Genomic DNA, 24,963 nt, shown 5'->3' with positions numbered 1-24,963 from the left:
TTCTCCTTTCAAGGGTAAAAATTTTATTTTTGAGGAACTTCATGCTGCACATTTTCAGAGAGTCGCATAAGAAAGCAAAAATGTTATCCTCCCCTCATCTAGAAATAAATAAGAAGAGCATAAAATTTCTTTTTAAATCACGACACTTGGAAGTTTAGCACCAGCATCCAAAATGAACTAGAAAAGGGAACAAAAAAGCATTTACTATATATTTCAGATTTCTTTGGTTGGGGTTCTCCCCATGTGGTATTAATATTTCTTCTTTCAATTCATATTACCAAAACAGTAAAAACCAGGAAAAAAATATAAACCTAGTGGTTGCCGAAACTGGGGAGGTTGCTCTCTTGTCTTCTGTGCAGGCATTCCAGAAAAATTGCTGGAAACATTGGCTGACATTCTCGTTTTGTACTTGTTTCATAAAGAATAATCGTAAACATTCCAATGTCCACATCTTGGTTATTAGTCTTCCACTTTTATTGCTTGGATGTTTCTTTGGTGTTGGTAAGGTCGTGTCTGCTTTTTGTTTCATTTTTTTGAATGGTCATTAATTCTTTAGGTCACCTGGAAAAAATTAAAGTCAAACTTAGAAAAAGTGGCAAAATGACCACAAGTTAAAGAATAAGAAGACAAAAATAGCCTGTTTTCTTGAAAATAAAAAAAACAGTATTTCAAAAGCTCTAAGCAAAATGTACATGTTTATCTTCTCTAGATTTGTAAACTGTACATTGATTTAATGGAAACTCTTTCATAAAGTATTTTTATAAACGAGAACAGTCAGGACATAATAATGAAACCAATGAAGATTAACAAGCTAACCTGTACAAAGAGGTTATTCTGTACCGCTCTGTTTAACCACTTCAGAGGTGGTATCTCATTAAGTCTTTGCAAGGACCTTGGTGGATAGTCTGTTGGTGTTCCCATTTTCCCAGCAGCAGACATTGCTGAGGCAGAGGGTAAACGAACTGCTCCAGATCACCTAGCAAATGAGCAATAGATCCTGCACTGGATGTACAGGCCTTTTGGCTCCTACACATTGTCCCCACTGCCTCCAAATGAATAATGTTGCTTGTCAAAGGGAAAAGGGAAGAAAAAAACCCTCTAATTTATTCTACAAATCAGTCTCCAGATATTAAAATAAGGCCTGGTCAGGCACTTGAAACTGATCAAATTGGCCACTAGGTGTCACAAAAGTAAAACTTCCCAAAACTTTCTTATTGGTATACCATATTAATACTGTAATAGTTTAAAACTGTCTGTCTAAAAACAAACAAAAAAAAAACTGTCTAGAAGAAAATTTTGCTCTCATTAACTTTCTGAATGCTTATGTCCCTAAAGCTTAGCAAAAAAAAAAAAGTACATCTCAAAAACCACTTTCTTCAAAATTCCAATGGAGAGGAGGGGATGGTCCAGGTAAATCACAGAACTAGTTTAGACTGATTTGTGCTCTGGTTGAGAAATCAATGACTTAAAAATAACACACACACACACACACACACCCCAACATAAGCCTGGGCTGCCCAAGCTCTTACCTAGTGATGGTGAAGGTGCCTGGGGAGCCTGGTGTTACTCAGCACTGCTCTGCTCGGTGGCCGGAGCAGGGTTCTCAGATGGCACGTCACCTGCCTTGGTCTAAAACAGAACAAAATCACAAACCAGAAATGAAGCAATTCAGGTGACAGTGGAAAGTTCAAGACTAAAAAGTCTCCAAAGTTGGAGTCCCCTTGTCTATGGAGGCAAATCGCCGTCTCAAGTATGAGTCAAAAATCAGTATCACAAAGAATGACTTCCAAATAGCAAATTAAACACGCCACTCTCCATAACAAAAAGCCTATGACATGCAATTACTTTCCACACACCTAGAGGCGGGTTCCTCTCTATAAATGCAGTCCTTTATTTGGAGAGCCCTAAACCTTTTGGCTCTGAGTCCCCACCAGGATGGATAATTCTTTCAAAGAATGTCAATTTAGTTAAACTCAAATATTTGGCTTTTGTGTTATGTGCAGAATATACTCTATATATATGTATGGACCTTAAAGCAAAATGTTAATATACATATAGATATATAGAAAATATATGTGAATAGATACTACTTATATATAAAATGTTATGTGTAAATAATTATGTTATTTATAAATAACATTTTACATAAAAGATTATATGTAAATATACATATTTTTATATATTACATATATTTAAGTATAGGCTACCAGACTAGAAAACCACTCTTAGAATAGATACTGAAGTTTGACATGATTAGGAATGACCTGGTACCACCCGCTCCGGCTAGCTGGATTTACCTCTTTGCCATCTTGTGAAGGAGCATTAGGAGGACGGGGACGGCGCCGATAGTTGTACGGGCGCCGGTATCCGCGGCGAACCGATGGCTGGTTTGGACCATTGGCCGCTTGTTGATTCTCTTTATCTTCAGCTTCTCCCACAGCTGGGGCAGGTCTTGGGCGAGGAGGTCCCCTAGAACAGAGATCACAAAACAAAGAGAGAAAAAGTGCAACGAGACAGGGACTCTCAAGAACATAGATTTCATTCATGTTTAGAGATTAAAAAGTCAGAGTGACCGGGTACTTATTACTAGAAGTATGCACAGGCTAATGCAGCAAATGGAACAAAGTTTTGGTGGGGAAAAAACCTCACCATTTTCCCCTTTCATCTGAATACCTATTTGTAGTGAATAAACATATCCTGAACACATACTATATTCCTACCAGGCATTCTGATAGGCACTAAGGAGAGGAAAACCAAAGGAGAAAAGTGGTCTGGTGTCTGCCCTCCAGGAACAGAGCTTCGTGGAGACGATGGGGATTAAACACGGGAAGAAAACACCCACCACGTGCCAGAGCCTGTGCTGGAGTGTTTACACGTTAAGTGATTTAATTTCAACACCAATTCTGTGAGTCAGATTCACAGTGAGAAAGCCAGCAGGTTGAGAGAGAGTAAGTACTTGTTTGAATCACATGGGATGGCTGCTTTTATAGGTCAAAAAGGTCAACGGTAACTCTGCCAGGATCACACGGTAGGAATTGACAGAGCCGGACTCAAACACTGCCCTGTCTCCTCAGTTTCCATGAAGACATTTCTCTGACGTCTCTCTTATTTGAAAGTCCTTAGTAATCAATCCTTAGAGTGATCATGCCTAAAACTGGAATGACTTGGGAGAAAAAGGATGCCGAGTGGTACAAATCCTTTCCCCAAATACCACACTTACTAGTACTCTCCTTTCAATAAAGCCCTATTGCCGAACTTCACGGAGGTCTACGTGTGATCCAGGAATGAAGATGCTTCTTCACTTACCTCAAGGACAGGCTAAATAAACAAACGGGACGGCTTATAATACAAAAAGCTAAAAAGGATCTCAGGGAATCTAGTTCAACTTGCAGTCTTTACAGGGACAGAGCACAAATAAAATAACCCGCTCCTTCACTAACTTTAACATCACGGGTAGTCATATTTACTGAGCACTTACTATACCAGGCCACACACTAATTATCTTAGGTAGATGCTTCTTTATACATTTAACCCTAATGACACTGTAGAATAGTCCTTCATGTCCATTTTATAGGCCTAGTACTAAGTCTTAGAGAGTTCCCAAACTTGTCAAAGGAGTTATAGCTACCAACTGCAGAGTGGGAATTGAAACAGACAGTGTGATCTGTAGCCTGATTTAACCCTTAGACTAGACTGGCTCAGTTAACAGAATATGTAGTATCCCAAATACTCTCTGGCACTCAATCTCCCTCCATCTGCAGCACTACCAGTGAATTACTCATCAATTAATTTCTGCTTATTTCATTAAATATAATTTAAAAATAAGTATTAACTTATAATTAAAGAATAAGAATGCTATCAAATACAAATAAATGCTTTGGGATAACTAAAAGTTATAATTATTTAAGTAAGGGGGAAGTGTCACAGGCCATCTGAAAACATGTACTGCAGAGTCTCCCCTAAACTTGGTTACATCTTCTATTACATAATAAATCCTCAGAACAGACCCACAACATCCTCACACATTCTACCGTCACTCCCGGGGCCTTCAGCTGACCACGCCCTAGTGAAATGTGACGTACCTACGGTACCTTGGGCGGTAAGTTGGATTTCGATGAACTGGTCCCTGAAGTTGAGCTCCCTCTGGGACTCCATCCTTGATCTCTCCAATCTCACCAGCCTAGAAGGGAACAGGGCTGAAAATGAGTGCCGTGCTACAGGATACAGGAAACACAGAGCACACGGTTGTATTCAGAATTTTTTTGAAAAGAAATAAAAATGCTTCCTTACAAAGCTGTGAGAACGCTCAACTATAACAGTGAACTTTTTACTGACTAGATCTTTGTGAAGGACAGAAAAGAAAGAAAAACTCACTCCCACTAGGGCAGTATTCCGCCTTGTTCCAGAGCAACTAAAGTCATTTCACAATGTTAATTTAACATTTAAAGTGCTCCATTCATCTCTTCAAAGAAAACCTACTACTTTTGAGCAATGAGAATCTGTTCAAACTCAGACCCACTAACTCTACAAACTGGGTATCCCTTCAGTATCACTAATGGTTTCTACATTCGAAGTTTCTCTCACACCTTATAACCATGCTTTCACCTCTGATTTCTTCCTTTCACAATTTCTTCTATCTATTTGCACTATTTAAGTATAACTTTTTAAAAATAAAGTACACTTTCTTGATGATAAATTTTTTTGTAAGCTGTGGGAAAAAATTTTATTGTAGAACTTCTAGAGGAAGAATAACTAAAAACTAAAATAAAAAAGCCCACCTACCAACCTCTGAAATGCCAACAATCTCTGAAATTCATTACAGTAGTCACAATGTCAATCATCTTTCCCCTCCCTCAAAACTAACATCCCTTCCTTCTCCATATTTCACTAAGAAGCAATCAGAAAATACCGTCTACATTCTTTCACTACAGAATCTACTAAGCTACCTATACTAGTATTTATAGTAATTGTCTTCTCTCTCATTACACTGGCTAAGTGGTCCAAGCTCATATCCATGGCCAACCCCTCTCTTTATCCTAGAGGAGTTTTACTCTTTATCCCCTTTCACTGTGTATTTTCTCCCCTTCCTGCTCCATCATTCCCACCCAGCCCATGAACATGCAGAAATAACACCCATAGTTTTCAATTACTTTATTTTGAAATAATCAAACTTGTAGAATCTAATCCTCAGACCCCATCCAAATCTCACCAATAATGTCCTTTATAGCAAAAAGACTCACTTAGCACCATGCCTTGAATTTAGCTATCTCTCTTTCTCACATAGTTCTTCAATTTCTACTTGGTTTCCATGACTGTGAAGGACACTTTTAAAGCTCACAGGCCAGCCCTAGCTGGTTTGGCTCAGTGGATAGAGCGTCGGCCTATTGCTTGAAGGGTCCCGGGTTCTATTCAGGTCAAGGGCACATGCCTGGGTTGCAGGCGCGATCCCCAGTGGGGGGGGGGTGTGCAGGAGGCAGCCGGTCAATGATTCTCTCTCTCATCCTTGATGTTTCTAGCTCTCTCCCCCTTCCTTTCTGAAATCAACAAAAATATATAAAAATAAAATAAAATTGTTAAAAAAAAAAAAAGATTACAAGCCAGATATTCTGTAAAATACACCTCAGTGTGGGTTGCTGGGTGTTTCCCACGCTCAAGTGTATGTGTGGATGGCAGGGAAGCCACAAAAGCGACACCATTCTTCTCACTGCCTCCTGCCAGGTGGAGTCTGGCTTCAATTTGCACCCAACTGACAGTTGGTGTTGAGCGGTAGATGAGGTGGTATCTATCTTCTAAGGCTCCTCTGCTTTAGGTTTACTCTTTTTATTTTTCTAAATATGTTTTTATAGATTTGTTATTTTAGAGAGAAGGGAAGAGAGAGAGACATCGATGTGAGAGGAAAACATTGATTGGCTGCTTCCCACATGCACCCAGACCAGGGATCGAGCCCGCAACCTAGGTATGTGCCCTGACCTGGAATCAAACCAGCAACCTTTTGGTACACAGGACTACGCTCAAGCAACTGAGCCACACTGGCCAGAGCTAGGTTTACTCATTTCTCCTTTGTAATTAAGAAGAGTTTTGTGAAGTAATTTCAAAGTCTATAAATATTTCATTCCTCATCAAATTCTCAATACATTCATTTATATCTATACAGACTCATGGTTTTCTATTTCATTCAATGGGTTATAATCTGTTACTATCATTACTGGCCAATGGGAACCCATTCAAGCTGCCTCATGTCCTTTTGACATGTCTCCAACATTCTCTGAGTACTTCCTTGCTTTCTGGCATGACAAGATGTTCCAGGTTCATATTGTCCTTTCTCTGGTTCAGATCTGAAATCAGCCATTTCTCGAAAGGAGCTTCCTTTCATTGGAGAATTGTGTTTAGGAAGCTCAATGCTATCAAGGTGTCACTGATTTCAGGCCATTTCAGTGAACAGAAATAAGGACCACCACATACAAATATATATGCACACACTCTCTAAACTATACATATACAAATGAGTGCATGAATGTATGAATGTGTGTGTATGTGTGTGTGTGTGTGTGCGCGTGTGTGTGTGTGGGGGGGGCACTTGATCTGCCCATCCAATGCATCATGGGTAAGTAGTTGGTGAGGGAAGGGCTAAGGGAAACCAGGACAGAATCAATGTGAAAATAAAATCAACCCCAAACCTTGCCCTAACCTCAGATCCTCCTCCAGATACTGCCCCATTTCTCTGAGCTCCTTTACAGAAATATATGCTAAAGGAAACCCATCACCACCACAGAAACCTCCTCAAAGGGAAGAAAATACCTCTTCTCCCCCACCCCCGCTTAGCTCGCTCTTGAATTCACTCTGACTAGATTTTTGTTCTCACCATATTACTAATCTCCCAAGTTACCAAACCTAGTAATCAATTCTCAACCTAACTTCCTCTATTTTTTGGCAGCACTTCCTTCTAAAAATACTTTTTTTTCCCCTACCTGCTCCTTCTCATGTCATTTGCTAGGCTCATCTTCCTAATCTTCCGTTGGTATGCCTCAGAACTCGTTCCCAGGGTCAATTCTCTACCTATGCTCATTTATAGTTAACTAGAGGCCAAGTGCATGACATTCATGCACTGTGGGGGGGGGGGGGGCAGTTCTCAGCCTGGCCTGTGCCCTCTTGCAGTCCGGGACCCCTCAGGGGATGTCTGCCCTAAGCCGGCACGAGGACACCCTTGAGGGGTCCTTAGCGCTGCTGTGGAGGTGGGAGAGACACCCGACACCACCACTGCACTCGCCAGCCATGAGTCCGGCTTCTGGCTGAGTGGCGCTCCCCCTGTGGGAGCACACTGACCACCGGGGGCAGCTCCTGCATTGAGCACCTGCCCCCTGGTGGTCAGTATGTGTCATAGCAACCAGTCATTCCATCGTTCAGTCAATTTGCATATTAGGGTTTTATCATATAGGATATCATCCTATATGATGCCTTTCAATGTTTTGTGACTCCAAAGTTATATCTACAATCTCATTTCTCTTTTTCAGGTTCCCTTCAGCCTTTGTACTTGCCAATCCCTTTGCCATGCATGCCATTCCCAGTACCCCAATAACTCGCTGCCTTGCTCCCCAGGTCTCTTCTCAAATACAGCACCAAAGACTTTGTCAACCAACTTCTTTAAAATGAAACCTCCTTAACTCGAGCCACTTTCTACCTCTTGACTCTGCTTTGTTTTATTTTATTTATTTTCTTGCCTACCTGACATCTCCACTTGGAGGTAAAATATAATGTGAAGAAAAGACCTCCAAATGATCCCCACCTCTCTCCCAAGCGTTATCTTTCTTCAGCCTTCCTAAATTTGTTTAAATAAAAAACTTGGAGGTATCCTCTATTCCTAAAAGCACACATGCACTCCAGCATCAAATGCTGTCACTTTCATGGTGAAAACATTTTCTGAATCTGACCACCTACGACACCTCCATTGCAAGCACTCTGATCCATGCCATGACCATCTCTCCACAGGGATGACCTCTCCACAGTAGCTCATCTTCCTACTTGTTGCCTCCCGTGATCCAGCCTCTAAAAACCGTCCAATGATCGCCTAAATATATTTCTTCCCTGTTTAGATTCCTTTATTGGCTTCTTATCACATTTAGAGTATGTTAACAGTCACTATCATGGTCTATCAGGCATGCCTGCTCTGCCCTGAGCCCCTAGCCCTCTTCTCTTGACTCATCCCAGCTCAGCCACATGAGTTTCCCCTCCGTTCTCTGAACATGCAAACCTGGTTCTTCCTCGGGAACTTTGATTAGGGGAAGAAAAAAAAAGACAGAAAGAGCAACACATATAGAGAATGAAAGCTGACTAGAATGAGAAAGTGGGAAAAGCATGCATAGATGGATTGAAGCTCTACCACTTCTTGCCCATGTAACCTTAGGCAAAACTTGCTAACTTTTTAAAGTACTCAAATCCCTTCATTTGTAACAACCACAACAACCATATGCAACCCAACACCAACTTAAATCTGCAGGGAAAACTGAGTAAGAACTGATTTCAAATGCCAACCATTTGGCAGATGCCAAACAATGTTACTCCCTTTCCTCTATCATATATTTATTTTCTCAAAGACCACAAATACTTGATATTAGCTCAATAACCAATTCCACTTAATTTTCAAACACACTGATTATCTTTAAGGATCTGGAAGTCATTTGGTCACTGACCACGCGATATTATGTTCTTGGTACATAAGGGAAACACTATTGGCCTGCATAGTGTTAGTTTTCCCTGTTGTGTCCAATAAATGTCATAGTTTTTGTATATTGTAGAAAATGTTAGAAAGATTTCTCTATATGACCTCAGTAATTTTTACCATCTAGAGATCTCTCAGTACTTGTAAGTCATTACACTGACAACCTTGAAGTAGCCTAGTTTTACGGCAGGCAGTTTCAGGAATCTTCACTTGATGCTATTGTTTAACTCATTCAGTGAACATCCAAACATGTATATTAGAAAGAGTATTAGGAAAACTGTTGAAAAAAGTGTAAGGCAGTTTTTACTTCAGATATGAAATGTAAAGTAAAAAAATCCAGGCCACGTTTAAAGAACTATATGCAGTTATCAGAATAAGCATATATTTCAAAAATCAGTTTTCAACCAGCATCTGCAAATAATGTTCTACATGGCACTCCAGATTCACTTTACTCTCAACCTTTAAATCCTAAGGTGAAATATACTTTATTTCAAATACAGAAAAGAATCATCATGTTTATATGCTAAATACTAAAAATGATGACTTCAGGAAAGTACCATCAACACTGAAAATAAATGTGCATTACAATCTCACTGACTCTTTCTGTCCTCCTAGGAGCCCCAAGTGCTGCCCTACAGGAACCTACTATGCCTGTGCCTCATGTACCCAATCTCTCCATATACGCAAGTCTACTTGTTATTTTTAGCACGTCTGTCAGGGACAGCTGTTAAAGAGTGGAAGAGAAAAAACAAGAAGCAATGTAGAAAGAACACAGTCATGCGTGATGAGACAGGAGAAGGGTAGCAAAGAACAGACTGAACATAGTGTCCAGTCAAAACACTTAGCGGAAAAACAACCCAAGGACACTAAGAGGAAGTATTTGTAGCGAGTGATAACAAAAATGATGCCCTCTCCTAAGTCTTCCAGGTTTCCAGGGACTGGGAAGTTGCTCTAAGGCTCAATAATTACAAGTCAAGTTCACAACAGTTGTATCAATATTTTGTGATTAAAAAAAGAGGAGTAAATCAATAACCAACAATCCCCACCCTCTGGTAGGGTTTCTTAAGCAACACCATCTCACCTAAATTAAGGACTTTACAGATGTTAGCTATCCTGAGGCACCACACTAAAGTCTTTACCTTCGATCTAATCATAGTGAGCCCCACGGTGGAGTCACATTATTATTACCATTTAATGTATGAATGAGTTAATCTCTCTAAAGTTTGGTTTTCTCAAAATTTCACAGATAATAAGCAGCAGAGACAAGATTTAAATCCAGGTCTGTCTGACTTCAGAGTTTAAGCTCTTAAGCATATCACTGGTCTCTCTACTTTTATTCTTCGATAAACTAGAAACTGTAATCTATCCACTAGTGTCCCCAAGTATAGGCATGGCTCATGTGGTTGTGCTTTCAGAAATGTTCCTAGAATGAAAGACTCAAGGCCTTGCCTCAGCTTTTGCAGCACCAGGAAGCCCACAAGCAAGGTTTTGTTTCCAGCGGCTGGTGTTGGAGGAGGAGGAGGAGGAGGAGGAAGAGGCAGAGGAAGGACGGAAGGGTGAGGATTGCTGAAGAGAAGTCCCAGGTGCAATTTTACCTGCATTCTGTTGGGATGGGGATAGACCCGTGAGCGACGGTCAAAGGTCTGTCCCACGTGGTAAGGCGGGAACCGCCGCCGGTACTGAGGGCGATACTGGGGGCGGCGCAGCTGACTCCTGGCCCCAGAGAACTGCCCGTCAGTGGCAGGGGGGTCAAATCCTTCACTGCTGCCGCTCCCTTCCTCCTCCTCCTCCCCAGCGTACTAGCGAAGCAAAGAAACAGAGATTCAGAAGAAGTTTCAGCAAGGAAAGAACCAAAGAATACCAGTTAGGGTGAATATCACCAAAAGAAAAATATCTTCCCGAAAGGAATAATCCTTTTTTTATACGAAGTGCATTTAACCCAGATCATTATGTGATAACCTGGGATAAACTACATTCAGATTAAAGTAGATCTATGCAGATAAAATACCAAGAAGCAGAAAAGCAAAAGCAATCACTCTATAATAATGTTAAGTCGTCTAATTAGGATTGATAAGTATCAGTTGACCAACCACCCAAAGAACATCTACAATGTTTATAATATTTACCTTGGCCACATGTGTGTCTCCCAACATTTGCCATTCACAAGGGCAAAGTCAGGGCAGTCAAGAAAAAATGTATTTTGTAGTGTTATGAACAGTTTGTTCCACATAGTATACTTCCTACAGCTATTTTATAACCCTTCGGGGGGTTATCAAGGTCCAACTATTCTCATAATGTGATGAGGATGCTATTTGCCTGTTCCTATCTCATCATCTCATGAGTGTGTGGTTGGGTCTCCCAGAACAATAATGACATGTGGTCTCAGCAGACTGAATGCAGGAGATATGAGAACTCAGCTATCTTCTATTAAATCAAACATCAGAGATTTGCAAAAAACATCAAGCAACTCCACTCTTCTCACTCAATTTTGAAATACATACTTTTCAGGGAGAAAGTTAGATTTTCTTTGTATGTTCAAGAATAAAGTTTTAATTGTACATTAACAGATAGTAATAAGTAAAATATACAGGTAGTTTCTAAATATAGATCTTACTGCCCAGCCAGCATGGCTTAGTGGTTAAGCGTCAACCTAAGAACCAGGAGATCAAGGTTCAATTACAGGTCAGGGCACATGCCTGGGTTACAGGCTCGATCCCCAGTGGGGAGGCATGCAGGAAGCAGCTGATGAATGTTTCTCTCTCTCCCTTCTTCTCTGAAATCAATAAAAATATTTTTTTTAATGTAGGTCTTATTAGCAAAGGAAATTATTGACCCATTATGTAACTTTTCCTGTATTTCAACTACCGTATCATATACTAGTAGTTTATATTTAAAAATAAAAGCTAATAGCCAAACATCCCTCAAAAAACTTATTTAAAATCTTACTTTAAAGTGGGATATGCAGATGCCAAAGTAGTCTTATGGGAAGTAACTATAGTTATTAAAAACAGCTAAATTAAAATTTAACATAATGACCCATTTCTTCTGGAGGGTGAGGATATTTAAGTTTTAGAACTGTCCAGTTTGCCGAAACCAGTTTGGCTCAGTGGATAGAGCATCAGCCTGCGGACTGAAAGGTCCCAGGTTCGATTCCGGTCAAGGGCATGTGCCTTGGTTGCGGGCACATCCCCAGTAGGAGATGTGCTGGAGGTGGCTGATCGATGTTTCTAACTCTCTATCTCTCTCCCTTCCTCTCTGTAAAAAAATCAATAAAAATATATTAAAAAAAAAAAAGAACTGTCCAGTTTAAGCCAACATGGGCAACTAAATTCCCCAACAGGAAACGCTTCAACGATAGCCTGAGCTCATCCAATTTCAGACAAATCAAGCCATTATAAACTTCGTATAACCTGAATCAGATGTGATCCCCAATTATGTAATGACGTATTAGCAGAAAAAATGTTCACCAAAATATTACGCGTGAGACTTCATACATTTTTTTTCTTTTAGGTTTTTTGTATCTTTTTGAGCTGTAGACAGACAATCTCTCATTTTTACAAAATGAGAATAATGGCAGCATCATTAGCAAACATGCTCTTGAACTCTAAGGACTTAAAACATTATAACAGAAAAACATTTAGGTACACTTTCAGAATTTTGACATTTCTAGATATCTTTTACATGCATGACTTCAAATTTCGAGCTGAGGAGAATAGCCTCTAAAGGGAAAATTTTCACTGAAGGTTCTACCACTGTATTTCTGAATTAACCTAGGAGTCAAAATAATTACAACTACAGCTCCATGAATCTGATGAACTTGCGTTAACCTGACATAGTAAATGCTCATTCCTACCTCTACCCCCTGCACAGCTTATTGGAAGAAAAAAAAAAAAAAACACAACAGAATAAGCAAAATGTGGGTAAGAAAAATACAGAAACAGGAAAATAAGATGCCATAAGCAATCTGATAAAAATCAATTTGGGCAGGGTGAGAAGATGACAGAATGAAGGGGAAAGCATTCTGCTAAGCAGAAAGATGTAAGCTTATCAAAGCATGGAGATAAATCATTCTCAACCTGCATATATTTTATTCTGGTGAGATTTTTTTCAAGTTTTTCTTGGGTGACCGGCATAGCCACAACCCTGTGCTCACAAAACATCTGGAGTTTTATTCTATGGTGCCAGTCCCAGATACTAATTCTAGAAACATCGAAAAGTGACTCAAATTTATAGAATCCTCATGACCACAAATAAATGGGATTCTTTTTGTGTGCTTTGAAAGTATTGATACTGTGTCTCCTAAGAAAGCTCTAGCCAGACTTGGTTGTAAGCCTTTCACCTGGATTGATAACCAAACTGAAGAACTATAAATCCAGACAATTACTTACTACTTCTACATTTTAACATCAAGTAAATGCTATGCTAAATAAAATAGCCACTTACTTGAGGCAAATTTAATATTTCTGCAGCCAACACTGTTTATTACCTCTTCCCAAACTATCCCTACTCTTCCTTGCCAACCAACTGCTGATATTCTTAGAGACCAGCAGTACCAGTGCCAGTGGCAAGGGCTGAGCCACAGGGTTGAGCCAATCCCAGAAATCCCATTCCCCTTCCCCAGTGAATGCCCTAAGGCCAGGTTCTGGTCCCAGGAAAGAGCCCAATGAAGAGGATGCCTTTTTGACAACCTTGTCACAGCCTACCTTCGCTAAGCTTTCTTGTTATAAGATGGTTAAATGTCTGTTATATGCAGCCAAGTACAAACTGATGTAACTTTTCAATGGCAAGTTTCTAATGAGACCAGTGTTTATGGACAAATTCTGGGTATGAAAATTTCCCATCAAAACAAACAAACAAACAAAAAAAACAATGATCATTTTGTGTTTGTGTTGCCAGGAGAAGACACAGTATTCATCTGCTCTAAGTATGTACACTCAGTTTCAGATGTGAACATCTTTGCAATCACCAATCAGGAAGAGAGGCCAACATACATTACGGGGAGGTCCACGGCGTCTGCCATAGTAACCGCGTCGGTAACGGCGCCGATCAGCAGCATAACGGCTCCCTTCCACAGGAACTCCATCTGGGCCGGTCACATTGGCTGCTTCGGCACCCTGAAATTGAACAAAGACACCCTCAAAATTTACAAGAAGCTAGGCCAGTGTGGCTCAGTGGTTGAGCATCGACTTGCTGGTTCGATTCCCGTCAGGGCAAATAGCCAGGTGGGTTATGGGCTCAATCCCCAGTAGGGGGTGTGCAGGAGGCAGCCAATTGATGTTTCAATCTCTCTCTCCCTTCCTCTCTCTAAAAATCAATAAAAACATATTTTAAACATATTTAAAAGAAGCTAACCCCCCCCCCCCCCAAACAGCCTTAGACAACAGACAGACTGTACTCTCAATTCCTGTTGTCAGACATCAAAAATATACCCAAGTTTTAATAAGGTGAGCAAGGTCACTGATGTTCTGATTGAAATGTATACAGCTTGTTTGCTCACGCAGCCTACGCTCTGCCTTCACGGCTGGTCATACTAGGTTCAAGAGCAATGTGTACCTCTTTGACGAACACAAACTGGTCAATATAACACAACTGTAAGAGAAGGAATGCTAGACCAGGAAGGAATATTCCTCAGTGGAAAACAACTGAGATAATGGTATCTTGCTAGAAAATGTTGAAATCTATGTTATCCTGGAGGTACCAAGAGAATTTCCATTCATGAGCTCACGTGGCTCTGTCCAGCAACGAACAAGAGCGAAACTTGGGAGCAACGGGAAAGAAGGGCCCTTGGTTTAGTAATAGTTTCCATACATGTCGTCCCTCTTTAGACCTTCCTGTTCTCCTCTGAGCAGACTTAGCATTCTTAGTCTCTTACAAATGAATAAAATAATGCTGCAAGCATATAAAAAATTAAAGCCTCAAAAGAGTGTATTTCACACTATATCCATTTGTAAAACCTCAAGTTCTGAAAACAAAGAGGTAAAATTACCTGACAAAACATACAGAGGTAAAGTAAAATAAACCTGACAAAGCAAAATTGTAGAGATCATTACAGGCCAGCATTTGTTGGTGGATGATTCAAAACTCCAAGAGATTTGCAAGATACCATGGGGATCAAATCAATAAAGACATCATTTAAATTGCTACGTTAAATGAAATAAAGTTTTTTTTTTTTAAACAGAACAGGTTGGGAGCGACTAAAAATACAGAGTATGGAATGGTATGTATGTATGTGTGTGGGAAAAGCACATGCGGGGAGTTAACTAGCGATTCACTCCATTTTAGTTTATAATTCAGCTGGCACGATTAAATGCCACGGTGGTTATAACATAAATGGCTTTAGGATGTTTGTTTAATGCTATGGTGTTTTATTGATATCTATAGTAGACTGCTGTCTAAAAGCAAAACAGAAAGGACATTACTAATATTGGAATTAATATAACAGTATTAAAAAAAAATCCAGGTACATTTCAAGATGATCAATTAGCTTCATCAGAATAAAGTTGTTATACAGTCTATCAAAAAGCCTCCAGCTTTCCAAAATCTAACTCAAAGATTCAATTGAAATCTTCTTTTATGGAGATTAAAACATTCTTCACTGTGTATTACTTGTATTATTAAAAATCACAGCCTGAAAATTTTATTTGTATAAAACAAGTCAAATTTCATCCCATTTAAAATTTGCTTTTCCTTCCATAATTAAATAGAACTCATCATTTATTCAATGAGAAATTAAAACATCCTTTTATAACATATATCAAAGAATGCTATAATGACATCCAATAATCAAAAATATTTCTACTTAAAAGTCACTTCTTCCTGTTAACACAAAAACATCCAAAGTAATGAGAGTTCTTAAGGGGCTGAGAGAGCATTTACTCTGCAAGAAAACTAAGTGCCCACACTCTGAGACCCAACCACAACCTCTCACCTTCTCTCCTTCGACCACATCAAACTCTACAGTTTCTCCATCTCCTACACTGCGCAGGTATTTTCGTGGGTTATTCTTCTTGATGGCAGTCTATAAGAAGAGAAATTCAAAATAAAGTATGTGTCAGTACCGGTAACATTTCACTGCTTTCAAGTTTACAGGGTATATTGAAGACACAGGTGACCTATTATACTTTTTTAATTATCATTCTCCTACTAACCTGAATCTCTAAAATAACAATAAAACAAAAAACACTATAAAAAACAGAATGTGTAGTTGTATTCTGTTACAGCCTGAACACTTAGTCCTGATACTGGATATATTAGTTCCCTCAAACTAGTAATCATTGGAGATTCAGACTGTAGGCTCTATCAGTGGGAGTGGGAATAGGAGTGGGGATGCCTTTATGAAATCTTACACACACAGACACACGCACACATTTTAGGTATAAAGGTTTCTGTAGACAAGAGAAGCTGCTAACCTCAAAAAGTATTAAAGAGCCCAGCTGGTGTGGTTCAGTGGTTGAACATCGACCTATGAATCAGGAGGTCACAGTTCGATTCCCAGTCAGGGCACATGCGCCCGGGTTGCAGGCTTGATCCCCAGTAGGGGGCATGCAAGGAGGCAGCCAATCAAAGATTCTCTCTCATCACTGATGTTTCTATCTCTCCCTTCTCCCTTCCTCTCTGAAATCAATAAAAAATATATTTTAAAAAAATATTAAAGATTGTGTGTGAAGGGGCAGGGGGGAGGAATGATGAACAGGAAAAATGAATTAGAAAATGCCAAGGTGTAAATATTTCTGATAAAATATGCAAAGTTACCTCAGGAATCAGAACATTGCTGATAATCTGGTCTTTCCCCCAACCTGCCCTCCACTTTATGGATGAGGAAACATGAGGCTAAAAAGTGATGTATCCAAGGTCATATTCAAGATGCAGCAGGGGAGAGGGTGGATGGAGGCTAAGTGGAGGAACTCATATATCTGTGCTGCATCTACATATATTTTCAATATTTCCCCCACCACACCATGCTGTGTCCCTGACAATACATTAAGAGGTTGATAAAGATGTTACCCTGCATTAAACATCTGCACCTAAACATCTGCTCGTGAACAGACCTTTCTTTTTCAACCAGTAGAGGGAAGTGGAATGACTCCTGCAATGAATTTCCATTTCTCTAGCTGGTATCTCTAAATAGTTAAAGGGGCTCTGAGTTTCTATGGAACTAGGTCAACCTTATTTTATAAAGCGATTAGGCATGTGTAATCCAGCCCTTCCCTTACTCTTGAGTAGGAGGGAGGGGAAAAAAAATAAAAGAATGAGCCAATAGAGCAGAGACTTCACCCACAGAGGAAAAAGGCAGTTCAGGACAGGATATATGCGCACGCAGCCTGCCGCCTGAACACTCAGCCATTCCAAAGCCAGCCCCTCCCTGCCGGCTCCTTCCCCTTTTCCTGTTAGACTAGGCAGGCCTCAGCACAGGGAGGTGACTCACCACGCAGCCTCACAGGGGCTGGAATCAGGTCACACGCTCACTCACAGGCCCACAGAGCTGGCCACCAGCACAGAAACTTGTGAGGTCCTTTTACGCCAGCAGTCACCCAACGCAGAGTTCTTTCCCCAGCAGGTCTATTAGCCTCTTAGTATTATAAGCAACACTGCCTGTCAGTCTGCTATGACTTTAAAAGTCAACGTATGTGAACAACAACAAAAATCTACCCAAGTTATCTAGGCACAACTGAAATATATCCAGTCAAGTGGACATGTAAACAATAAAAACCACAACCAGAGAGCTTCTTCTTTACTATCACTATCTCCAGTCACCATACCCCAACACACACACATACATATACATACATACATACATACATACATACATAATACACACACCCCTAACCAGAAGGGAGCAAAAACACTGAAAACCAGGTGCCCGACAGAGCCCTGGAGGTAAATATGCTGGTGGCAGTACATGCCTCTCTGCTTCCCTGCTATACACTAAGAACTACACACATATTTGGGGCAATTCATTGAAAACTGAATATACAAAAAACAGTAAGGGTGGGTATTTTTTTCTTTTCACCTCTTTTGTAAAGTAAGTCCAGGATACATGGTAATAGAATGAAGAACATCCTAGGCTACTGATGTCAAGAAGACTGAGATCCTGGAGCAGCGGCGCCCGTATTTCCCATGTGTTACCCATTTTCTACATTTGCTTCGCTCCTCGGGCAGCGTGGGCCTTCCGACCTGGCCATGTGCTAGCCATGCCTACCTTTCACAGGGGCGAGGACGAGTCCCGGGAGTGGGGAGCTTCCTCACGCCTCACACACACACACCCTAACCATCTGCTTTGCTGCTGTGCTGTTTACTTCAAGTGAGAGCTGCTCTGATAGAGGAGCTTCAACCAACACCCACCCAGGAAAAGCCAAACGGGTTCTGGCCAAACGCTAGGGGGAACCACACAGTCCGGAGGGTAGAACACCCAACCACAGAAACAATGTTTGTGCTAAGGACTCCAAGGGCTCAAAAATTAAAAAGTGGCCTAACTAAATATTACTTCATGCCATTCGAAAATAAAAACTGTTTGAAAACAGGTACTATGATGGCACAGAAGTGCTTATCTGCCCATCTTAACATGTGGGATTGAGCTCTCCTGCCAAAATGAGAATCACAGAAAGGGTTTAGGGCAGTGTGCATTCTCCTCCCAGGAGCACACCCGCCTCTCCCTGCCCCTCCCCCACAGCCATGCATCTCCTAAACCAGTGGTTCTCAACCTTCCTAATGCCTCGACCCTTTAATACAGTTAGTTCTTCATGTTGTGGTGACCCCCAATTTCATTGTTACAAATTGAACATAATTAAAGCATAGTGATTAATCACAAAAACAATATGTAATTACATATGTGTTTTCCGATGGTCTTAGGTGTGACCCCTGTGAAAGGGCTGTTTGACCCCCAAAGGGGTCACGACCCACAGGTTGAGAACCGCTGTCCTAAACTGTAAGGGACCCCAGGACACTTGCAACCAGGGGAGCAATGGGCGGCAGCAGCTTGTCCTGGGCCAACCCGAACCTGTCTCCAAGGCACCCTTTTTCCCGACTCTACAGTGAGCTGACAGCAGCCCCGCCTTGGCTCACTTCTTTCCCACAACATTTCGGCAGAGCCAAAGCAGCCCAGCCCAGGCTCTCCTGTTGCTGCTTCTATCATCCTAGGCCCTTCCTTGTTTCACTGTTCCCAGTTCTAATACACACACTCTCAAAATAAAAAATTTAAACAAAGAGTTTAGGGTAGAATGATGATGTCCATAACTACCTTTGGGAATGGGAACCAGCACATTACCGACACCCCACTTTTCACATATAAAATGTAACATTTATTACCCTTCTTACCTGATGCACAAATACATCTTCTTTGGTGTCATTTCTGTTGGAAGAGAAAAGGAACACAATTAATAGGTACTAGGTATGTGAAGAAAAACTTAAAAAGAACAAATGTTTTATAAGAGTTCAGATTTCAAAACACAACACAAACTTTTGTTTATCCTCTAAACTCAATTCAGATGCCTGGACTCAACCCTCACTGAAAACTTCTAATCCCCCAAGGCACCCACCTTGCTCCTCCACATTACCACGGTGCTCAGATGCGAGAGTACAGATGCCACACACTGAACTATCCCTCCCCTCTCATCTCTGGCTAAGTCACGTGGGATGTAATCAGAGCCCCAGATTTCCCTCCCGGCAAAAGCAAAGCAAGACAGTTAAAAGGACAAGGCACAGCTGTGATCTAGGCTCTCCTTACACTGAAACCAGAAACAGTCACCCCCCGCAACATCACCCCATCCTAACTCATCCCCCCACTCTCACCAAACCAGAAATTGGGGGGTGGGGGGGGACGGAGGATTTCAGAATTGGGGAGCGAGGTAGGAGGGGGAGCAAAGCAAATGACAGTATCATGTGAAAACGTAATGCTCCCAACAGCCTGCACTTACATTCTCATTCCTATATGGTTAGGAGTTACCATGGTTTAAAGAAAACACTACAGTTCCTACACAGCACTTGACCTGGGTAATAGTTCCAGCTCAATTACGCACTAGTTGTGTGACCTTAGGAAAGTTGCCTGACCAGTCTAAGCCTCTGTTTCTCCATCTCTGAGATTATGGATATGGACTCCATTACCCTAGGCTCTTCCCATTTCTGATTTATCTCCCCCCCCACCCCTTGTTTCTTTTAATGACTAGATTTTATAAAAATAAGTTACTTATCAGTGTTCTGATAATGACCAGTAGCTTAGAAATGAGAATATTGACAGTGCTTACAAATCTTAAAACTTATACAAGTCACTAATAAAGTATGGTAAAAAATTTATAACAATTGGTACCATAAGTATGTATTTAAAACATGTCGAGACATACATACCGATTTATAAACCCATATCCATTTCTGACGTTGAACCATTTGACAGTGCCAAGGACTTTGGTGGCTGAAATAGGATTAAGCAGATAAATTAGTAGCTGACCTACCCAGAGATAAAGCTCATATCACTTAAGGTCTTGACAGCATTATACGAAGCCTAAACATACCTGAGGAAACCACGAAAAGCTTAAATCCAAAATATAACAGAAAAAGAAATTGGAGCAAGTGAAGATATCATGGGGAAATACTTTTCAGAAGGATAAACCTTTCTTCCCTGTTAAACTTTTCAGTAAAGTCATAAGATAAGGGTGGTCATAAGTCTATTTACTTCTGCAATAATTAAAATTGAGAAACACTGTTTAAGGGGGGGGGGGGGCTTTAAAGTTTTAACACTGAGAAATGTTATTAGTGCAAAACAAGGGTCACAATGAAAGAGAACGCAGGTAGATGAACAAGGTAAGTACAAGTGACCTTAACACATGGCTTTCACACTTTGAAATACTGGCAAACTTCATTAAGTGAAATAGTAGCTCCTAGTTAATCTACAAAGATATAACATAAAGTAGCCTGTCTAGTTGCCAGTTGGGGCCTATCAGAGTCAAGAGTAATAATAGAACTGGTGCTGTCTCAACCTGGTTCTGTACTCACCACCCCGAGACATGATGTAACAGGCCTTTTCAAACCACAGTGATGAATTTGGGCTTCTGTTTCATTGTTTACCCTACTCTCTGCAGTTGGTGGGAATCAAAACCCAGAATTTTCTATAAAATTCCCTCTTAAACTTGATTACGGGTTTTACTTTGCAACAAGGGTAGGACCATTTCTGTACCCCAGATTTCAACAGAATTTAAGAGAAAACCCAATGGTATGGTCACCTAAGTTGTACTTTGCAGATTCATAATTATTTCAGCCATCAAGTATGATTTGAGATGACTCCTTTAAATCAACCGTGAATGTCAAATTCAGCATCTCTAGGAAATGCCTATGCCTAAATTCAGAAAAATGTATAAAGCAATTATCAAGACTCAGTGAGACAGGAAATGTGACAATCATTTGGCAGTAACTGAGAAAGCCCTGGGAATAAAGTACGTTAAGAAAAAAAAAAAACTTAGCAGAGAATCAAAGTAACAATTAACATTAATTCATGCTGCCTCTCTATGCGATTAACTTGCAAGGATAAACAATAAGGATTCAGTTCTTTTAACTCAAATCTAAAACAGTAATTGGGACTTGCTTTGTTGTGGGCAGAGTTAATTCTGAGTGTTGCTAGATTGATATGCTTGAGGAAATATTTTAGATCTCTTTGTAAAAAGAAAAAACAAAACAAAACTATATTCTTTACGCCTCCAGTCATTCAGCCCACTACTGACTGAGCAAGAAAGATCTCCCAATGAAGAGATTAAACCATTAAAGCTTCAGTTTTAGGCCATTCTAACTAGAGCAGTAGGGCCAAGGAGGAAAAAAAATTATGTTTTAGACCCAAATGTGCACAGAAGTGGCCTGTTTTTGATAAACCATATGCTTTTCAGCCATACATTATTTCAAACAATTTGTCATTGTGCCTCCTTTCATTTGCCCTAATGACCTAGGAAAATATAAAGAAACCCGTTTCTGACTCATTTTCATGTAAGTAAATGTTTACCATTGTCAAAGGAAAAACCTTGACTAGGAAGCCAACACTAATATAATAGGGGAAAAGATTAAAAAAAAAAAATGATTTCCAAGTCTAACGTCAATCAAGGCCGAAGGTTATTTTACTCCCCAATGTAGTTTTAAAAATGCTTCCTAATTCCACAAATATTTCTAACGACTTCATATGGCCAAACACATTCACATACACTTCTTGCTTGAACACCATAAACTCACTCACATACACACAGGGTGAAGAGGAGACAGAGGAAGACCATATGGCTTTTCATCAGAAGGGAGTGTTGTTTCACTCAGGTAAACTACTTTTCCTGGCCGATGGTTGGCTGTATGTCCACTGAAGTTAAAGACTGACTGTAAAAACTAGAACGGGAGACTCCAAAACCCAAATTCCATCTCAGTCAGCCCTGTGCCTGGCACATTTCAGGCACCCACGTGTTTGCCTGGCAAAGGAAAGGGGATGGCAGAACACGGTGGACAGAGACAAACGGTGAAAACGTCATTTTGAGAGCTGGAGTTATGGTGGAAAGATGAAAGACTTCCAGACTGCTCACCAGGATGCGGTAGATAGAGGCTAATAGCAATTGGTGGTTGACAAAATTAACTTTATCTGTTTCCTTCATCTTTAACAATCCAAAGGGTTAGTTCAGATCCAAAAGGGTAGGTGGATTAAGTGAAAAACCTCAAAATTCCCTTTGTACAACAGAAAAGGAAAAAAGAAAGGGGAGGGGGGGAAGGAGGTATCTACACCCCTTTGGATCACCCCAGGTTGACGCTATAGACATTTGGCACTAAGTGTTCCAAGAAACACTTGTGGGAAACATCACAGTTCCATCCTGAGGAGGCTTCAACGACTTTTGGTTGGGCAACATGAGCGCTATTTTATGTCTTAACCTACACAGGTTGCATTTAGCACGTGGTTGGCAGTAACTGAGAAAGCCCTGGGAATAACACGGGAAAACGGGCCCCTCACGGAGTGGAGCATGGAATCCATATTACTTTCATCACATTATTCCCTTCGTTTTTCTTCCTAGAAAATTGGGAAGGCTAGGAGGGATCCAAACACACCCCACCCACAATACTGAAAGGACTCTGAAGGCTCCTACATCGTCCCTTAACTCTCCTGTCTAGAAGGGAGCGCGTGAGACAGGCACACACCCCTGAGAAAGCTTTCCACCACCCACCTGTTTTGCAAGCCCGTTGAAGGCCCCACACGGGGCTCTACTGGAGAGAAGGCTGAAATGTGTGGCACACCCCACCCCGACGACGACCACAGAAACCCTTTCTGGTGCTCGCCCCCTCCCCCCCCCCAACCCAAACGTCTTATCTGCCAACTTCCTTCCCTAGGTTGTTACCAGTCCTAAGATAACGAGGTACCGAGCAGACGTCATACCCACACTTCCCACCAAGTTTTTCCAGCTGCTACACCAAATGCGCCCGGGGAAGAAGAAAACGGGGTAGCGACTGGTAAACAGATTTGGTTTTTTTTGCAGCAGTGGGCACCGGGGAGGGAGGAAGACACGAAACCAAGACCCAAGAGGATTGCGACACCCCCCCTTCCCAGCATGTGGCCCATGGAAGCATGGCGCCTTTCCCGAGCCAAAGTGGGAAGGGCGTCCGGGACAGACACCTGAGCCTCCCGGCAGGAAGCCTGTTCACCTTTTTCCCTTCCGTCTCCAACCAGCGCCCCGCTCTTCCCCAAAGGAAATCCTTTCCCCACCCGGAGCCTCGGCGTCCACTCCAAAGTGGCCGTCCCGCGGGTCCGTCCCGACCCTCCATCCACCTCCATCCCCGCCCTGGGTCCTCGCCCTCGCCGCCGCCCCCGTTCTCCCGGGACGGAAGCCTTCCCCGCTGCAGGAATGCGCGGCCGTGACCGAAGTGGGGACGCCCCTGGCCCGCCCAGGACCCAGGGGGACGCGCACCGGCCGGCCGGGAGCGCAGAGCGCCACGCGCTCACCTGGGAGCGCCCGCAGGACCGGCTGCTGCAGCCACCTGCGCAGGGACCCCAGGTCCCGGGAACCCCGTACGACGCCCTGGAAACCCCGTCCGGCGTCCCCTCCCCGGGGTGGGGGGATGACACGCAGACGGAGATGCCCACACGTGCTCGGCGGCCGGCTGCCGCCCGCCCCGCCCAGGGCAGCCCCTCCGCTCCCGGGACTGACTCACCGAGAACTTTTTTCTCCGCGTCTTCGTTGCCGGTGGGGGCTGAAGAGGCGGGGGCCGCGGGGCCCGTGGGGGCGGGGGTCGCGTCCCCACCCGGGTTCCCCGCGACGAGCACCGCGGGCGCCGTGGCCGCGGCCTGGGGCGCGCCGCCGCCCACCGGGCTCTTGGGCGCGGGGTCTTGGGGGACCGCGGCGGCCGCCTCCGCCGGAGCCTGCGGGAGGGCGGGGGTGGTGGTGGTGGTGGTGGCCTCGCCCGCCTCGCTCATGCCGCCTCCTGGGCTCTCACTCGGGCACCTCGGTGGCGGTTGGTCGGCGGTTAGCGCGGCTGGTGGTCGCGGCGGCCGGGCTCGCTCTCGGGGAGGCCGGTGCGGATCTCGCGGCGCAGGCGGCGGCGGCCGGGGTGGGGTCTCGCGGCCGAGGCGGCTCGAGCTCTCGGGCTGCGCGCTCGCTCTTGGGCTCCTCGCTCGATCTTACTGCCCCAAAAATGGCCCCGCACAAGTTTTTCTAGGCGGCGCACGGGCCGGGGAGGGAAGGGCGGGCGAGGGAAGAGGGTGGGGAAAGTTGGCTCCGGAGTTGGGCACCGACTCTCATTAGCATTTAAAGGCGCCTGGTGCGCTTTGCTCCCCACCCGTCCGCTCGGGGCTGGGGCGCAGGGGCCGAGGCGGGGAGGACAGGGGCGCGAGGGGAGGCCTGAGGCTTGCAGGGCGCGCTGCGGGTTTCGGAGGAGCGCGTCCTGCTGTCCCTTTGTTGGAGAGGGCCGGAGGGCTCTGACCTCGGGGCCACCTGAGACTGACCTTTGGGAGGGGAAAACAGGGCAACCAAATTACGCCGCGCTTGTCTCCCCCAAACACTTGTTTTTACTCCACGTTGATCAGGCACCGGAAACTATTTGGTACAGCAATTAAGAACTGACCGGATAAAATCTTAAGACTATCTGACAACTTACTCCTGAAAGATCATTTACGGATCATTTCACCTACCACCCACAGGTGAGGAAATTGAAGTCCAGCCCTCGGAGAATTAATTTACACCCACTTAACAGACAAATAATGAGTTGTTAATAATGAGTTGTTAATAATGAGTTGTTAATGAGTGTTTTAA

At 42.7% G+C, this 24,963-nt stretch overlaps 1 protein-coding gene across 3 annotated transcripts; it reads right to left on the bottom strand.

The window, feature by feature from the left end:
- Positions 1–24,373, bottom strand: YBX3 (Y-box binding protein 3). 3 transcript variants are annotated; one of them, XM_070410687.1, is made up of 10 exons: positions 23,867–24,373; positions 20,057–20,120; positions 19,031–19,064; positions 15,645–15,734; positions 13,708–13,830; positions 10,312–10,515; positions 4,092–4,180; positions 2,298–2,469; positions 1,530–1,629; positions 1–561 (listed from the first exon to the last, which is right to left on the bottom strand). In XM_070410687.1, exons 1-9 carry the CDS (start codon positions 24,126–24,128, stop codon positions 1,564–1,566), a joined length of 1,104 nt encoding a protein of 367 aa, XP_070266788.1. In that variant the 5' UTR covers positions 24,129–24,373; the 3' UTR covers positions 1–561; positions 1,530–1,563. The 3 variants fall into 3 exon arrangements, with proteins under 3 accessions (XP_070266788.1, XP_070266787.1, XP_070266789.1); XM_070410686.1 differs by having other exon boundaries at positions 4,083–4,180; positions 23,867–24,371; XM_070410688.1 differs by lacking the exon at positions 10,312–10,515 and having other exon boundaries at positions 4,083–4,180; positions 23,867–24,364.
- Positions 24,374–24,963: the final 590 nt, after the last annotated feature.

Source organism: Myotis yumanensis, unplaced genomic scaffold, assembly GCF_028538775.1.
Source record: "Myotis yumanensis isolate MYYU_CA2020_CCGP unplaced genomic scaffold, mMyoYum1.0.hap1 SCAF_3, whole genome shotgun sequence".
Lineage (NCBI taxonomy): Eukaryota > Metazoa > Chordata > Mammalia > Chiroptera > Vespertilionidae > Myotis > Myotis yumanensis.
This window is presented reverse-complemented; position numbering and strand designations above follow the sequence as displayed.

Bases quoted from the DNA above. Each gene is read 5' to 3' on its own strand.
- YBX3 (XM_070410686.1), bottom strand. From the start codon at position 24,128: ATGAGCGAGGCGGGCGAGGCCACCACCACCACCACCACCCCCGCCCTC. The intron at 20,121-23,866 runs GTGAGTCAGTCC...ATCCTATTTCAG, and splicing joins CGCGGAGAAAAAAGTTCTCG to CCACCAAAGTCCTTGGCACT. The intron at 19,065-20,056 runs GTATGTATGTCT...CTCTTCCAACAG, and splicing joins GGATATGGGTTTATAAATCG to AAATGACACCAAAGAAGATG.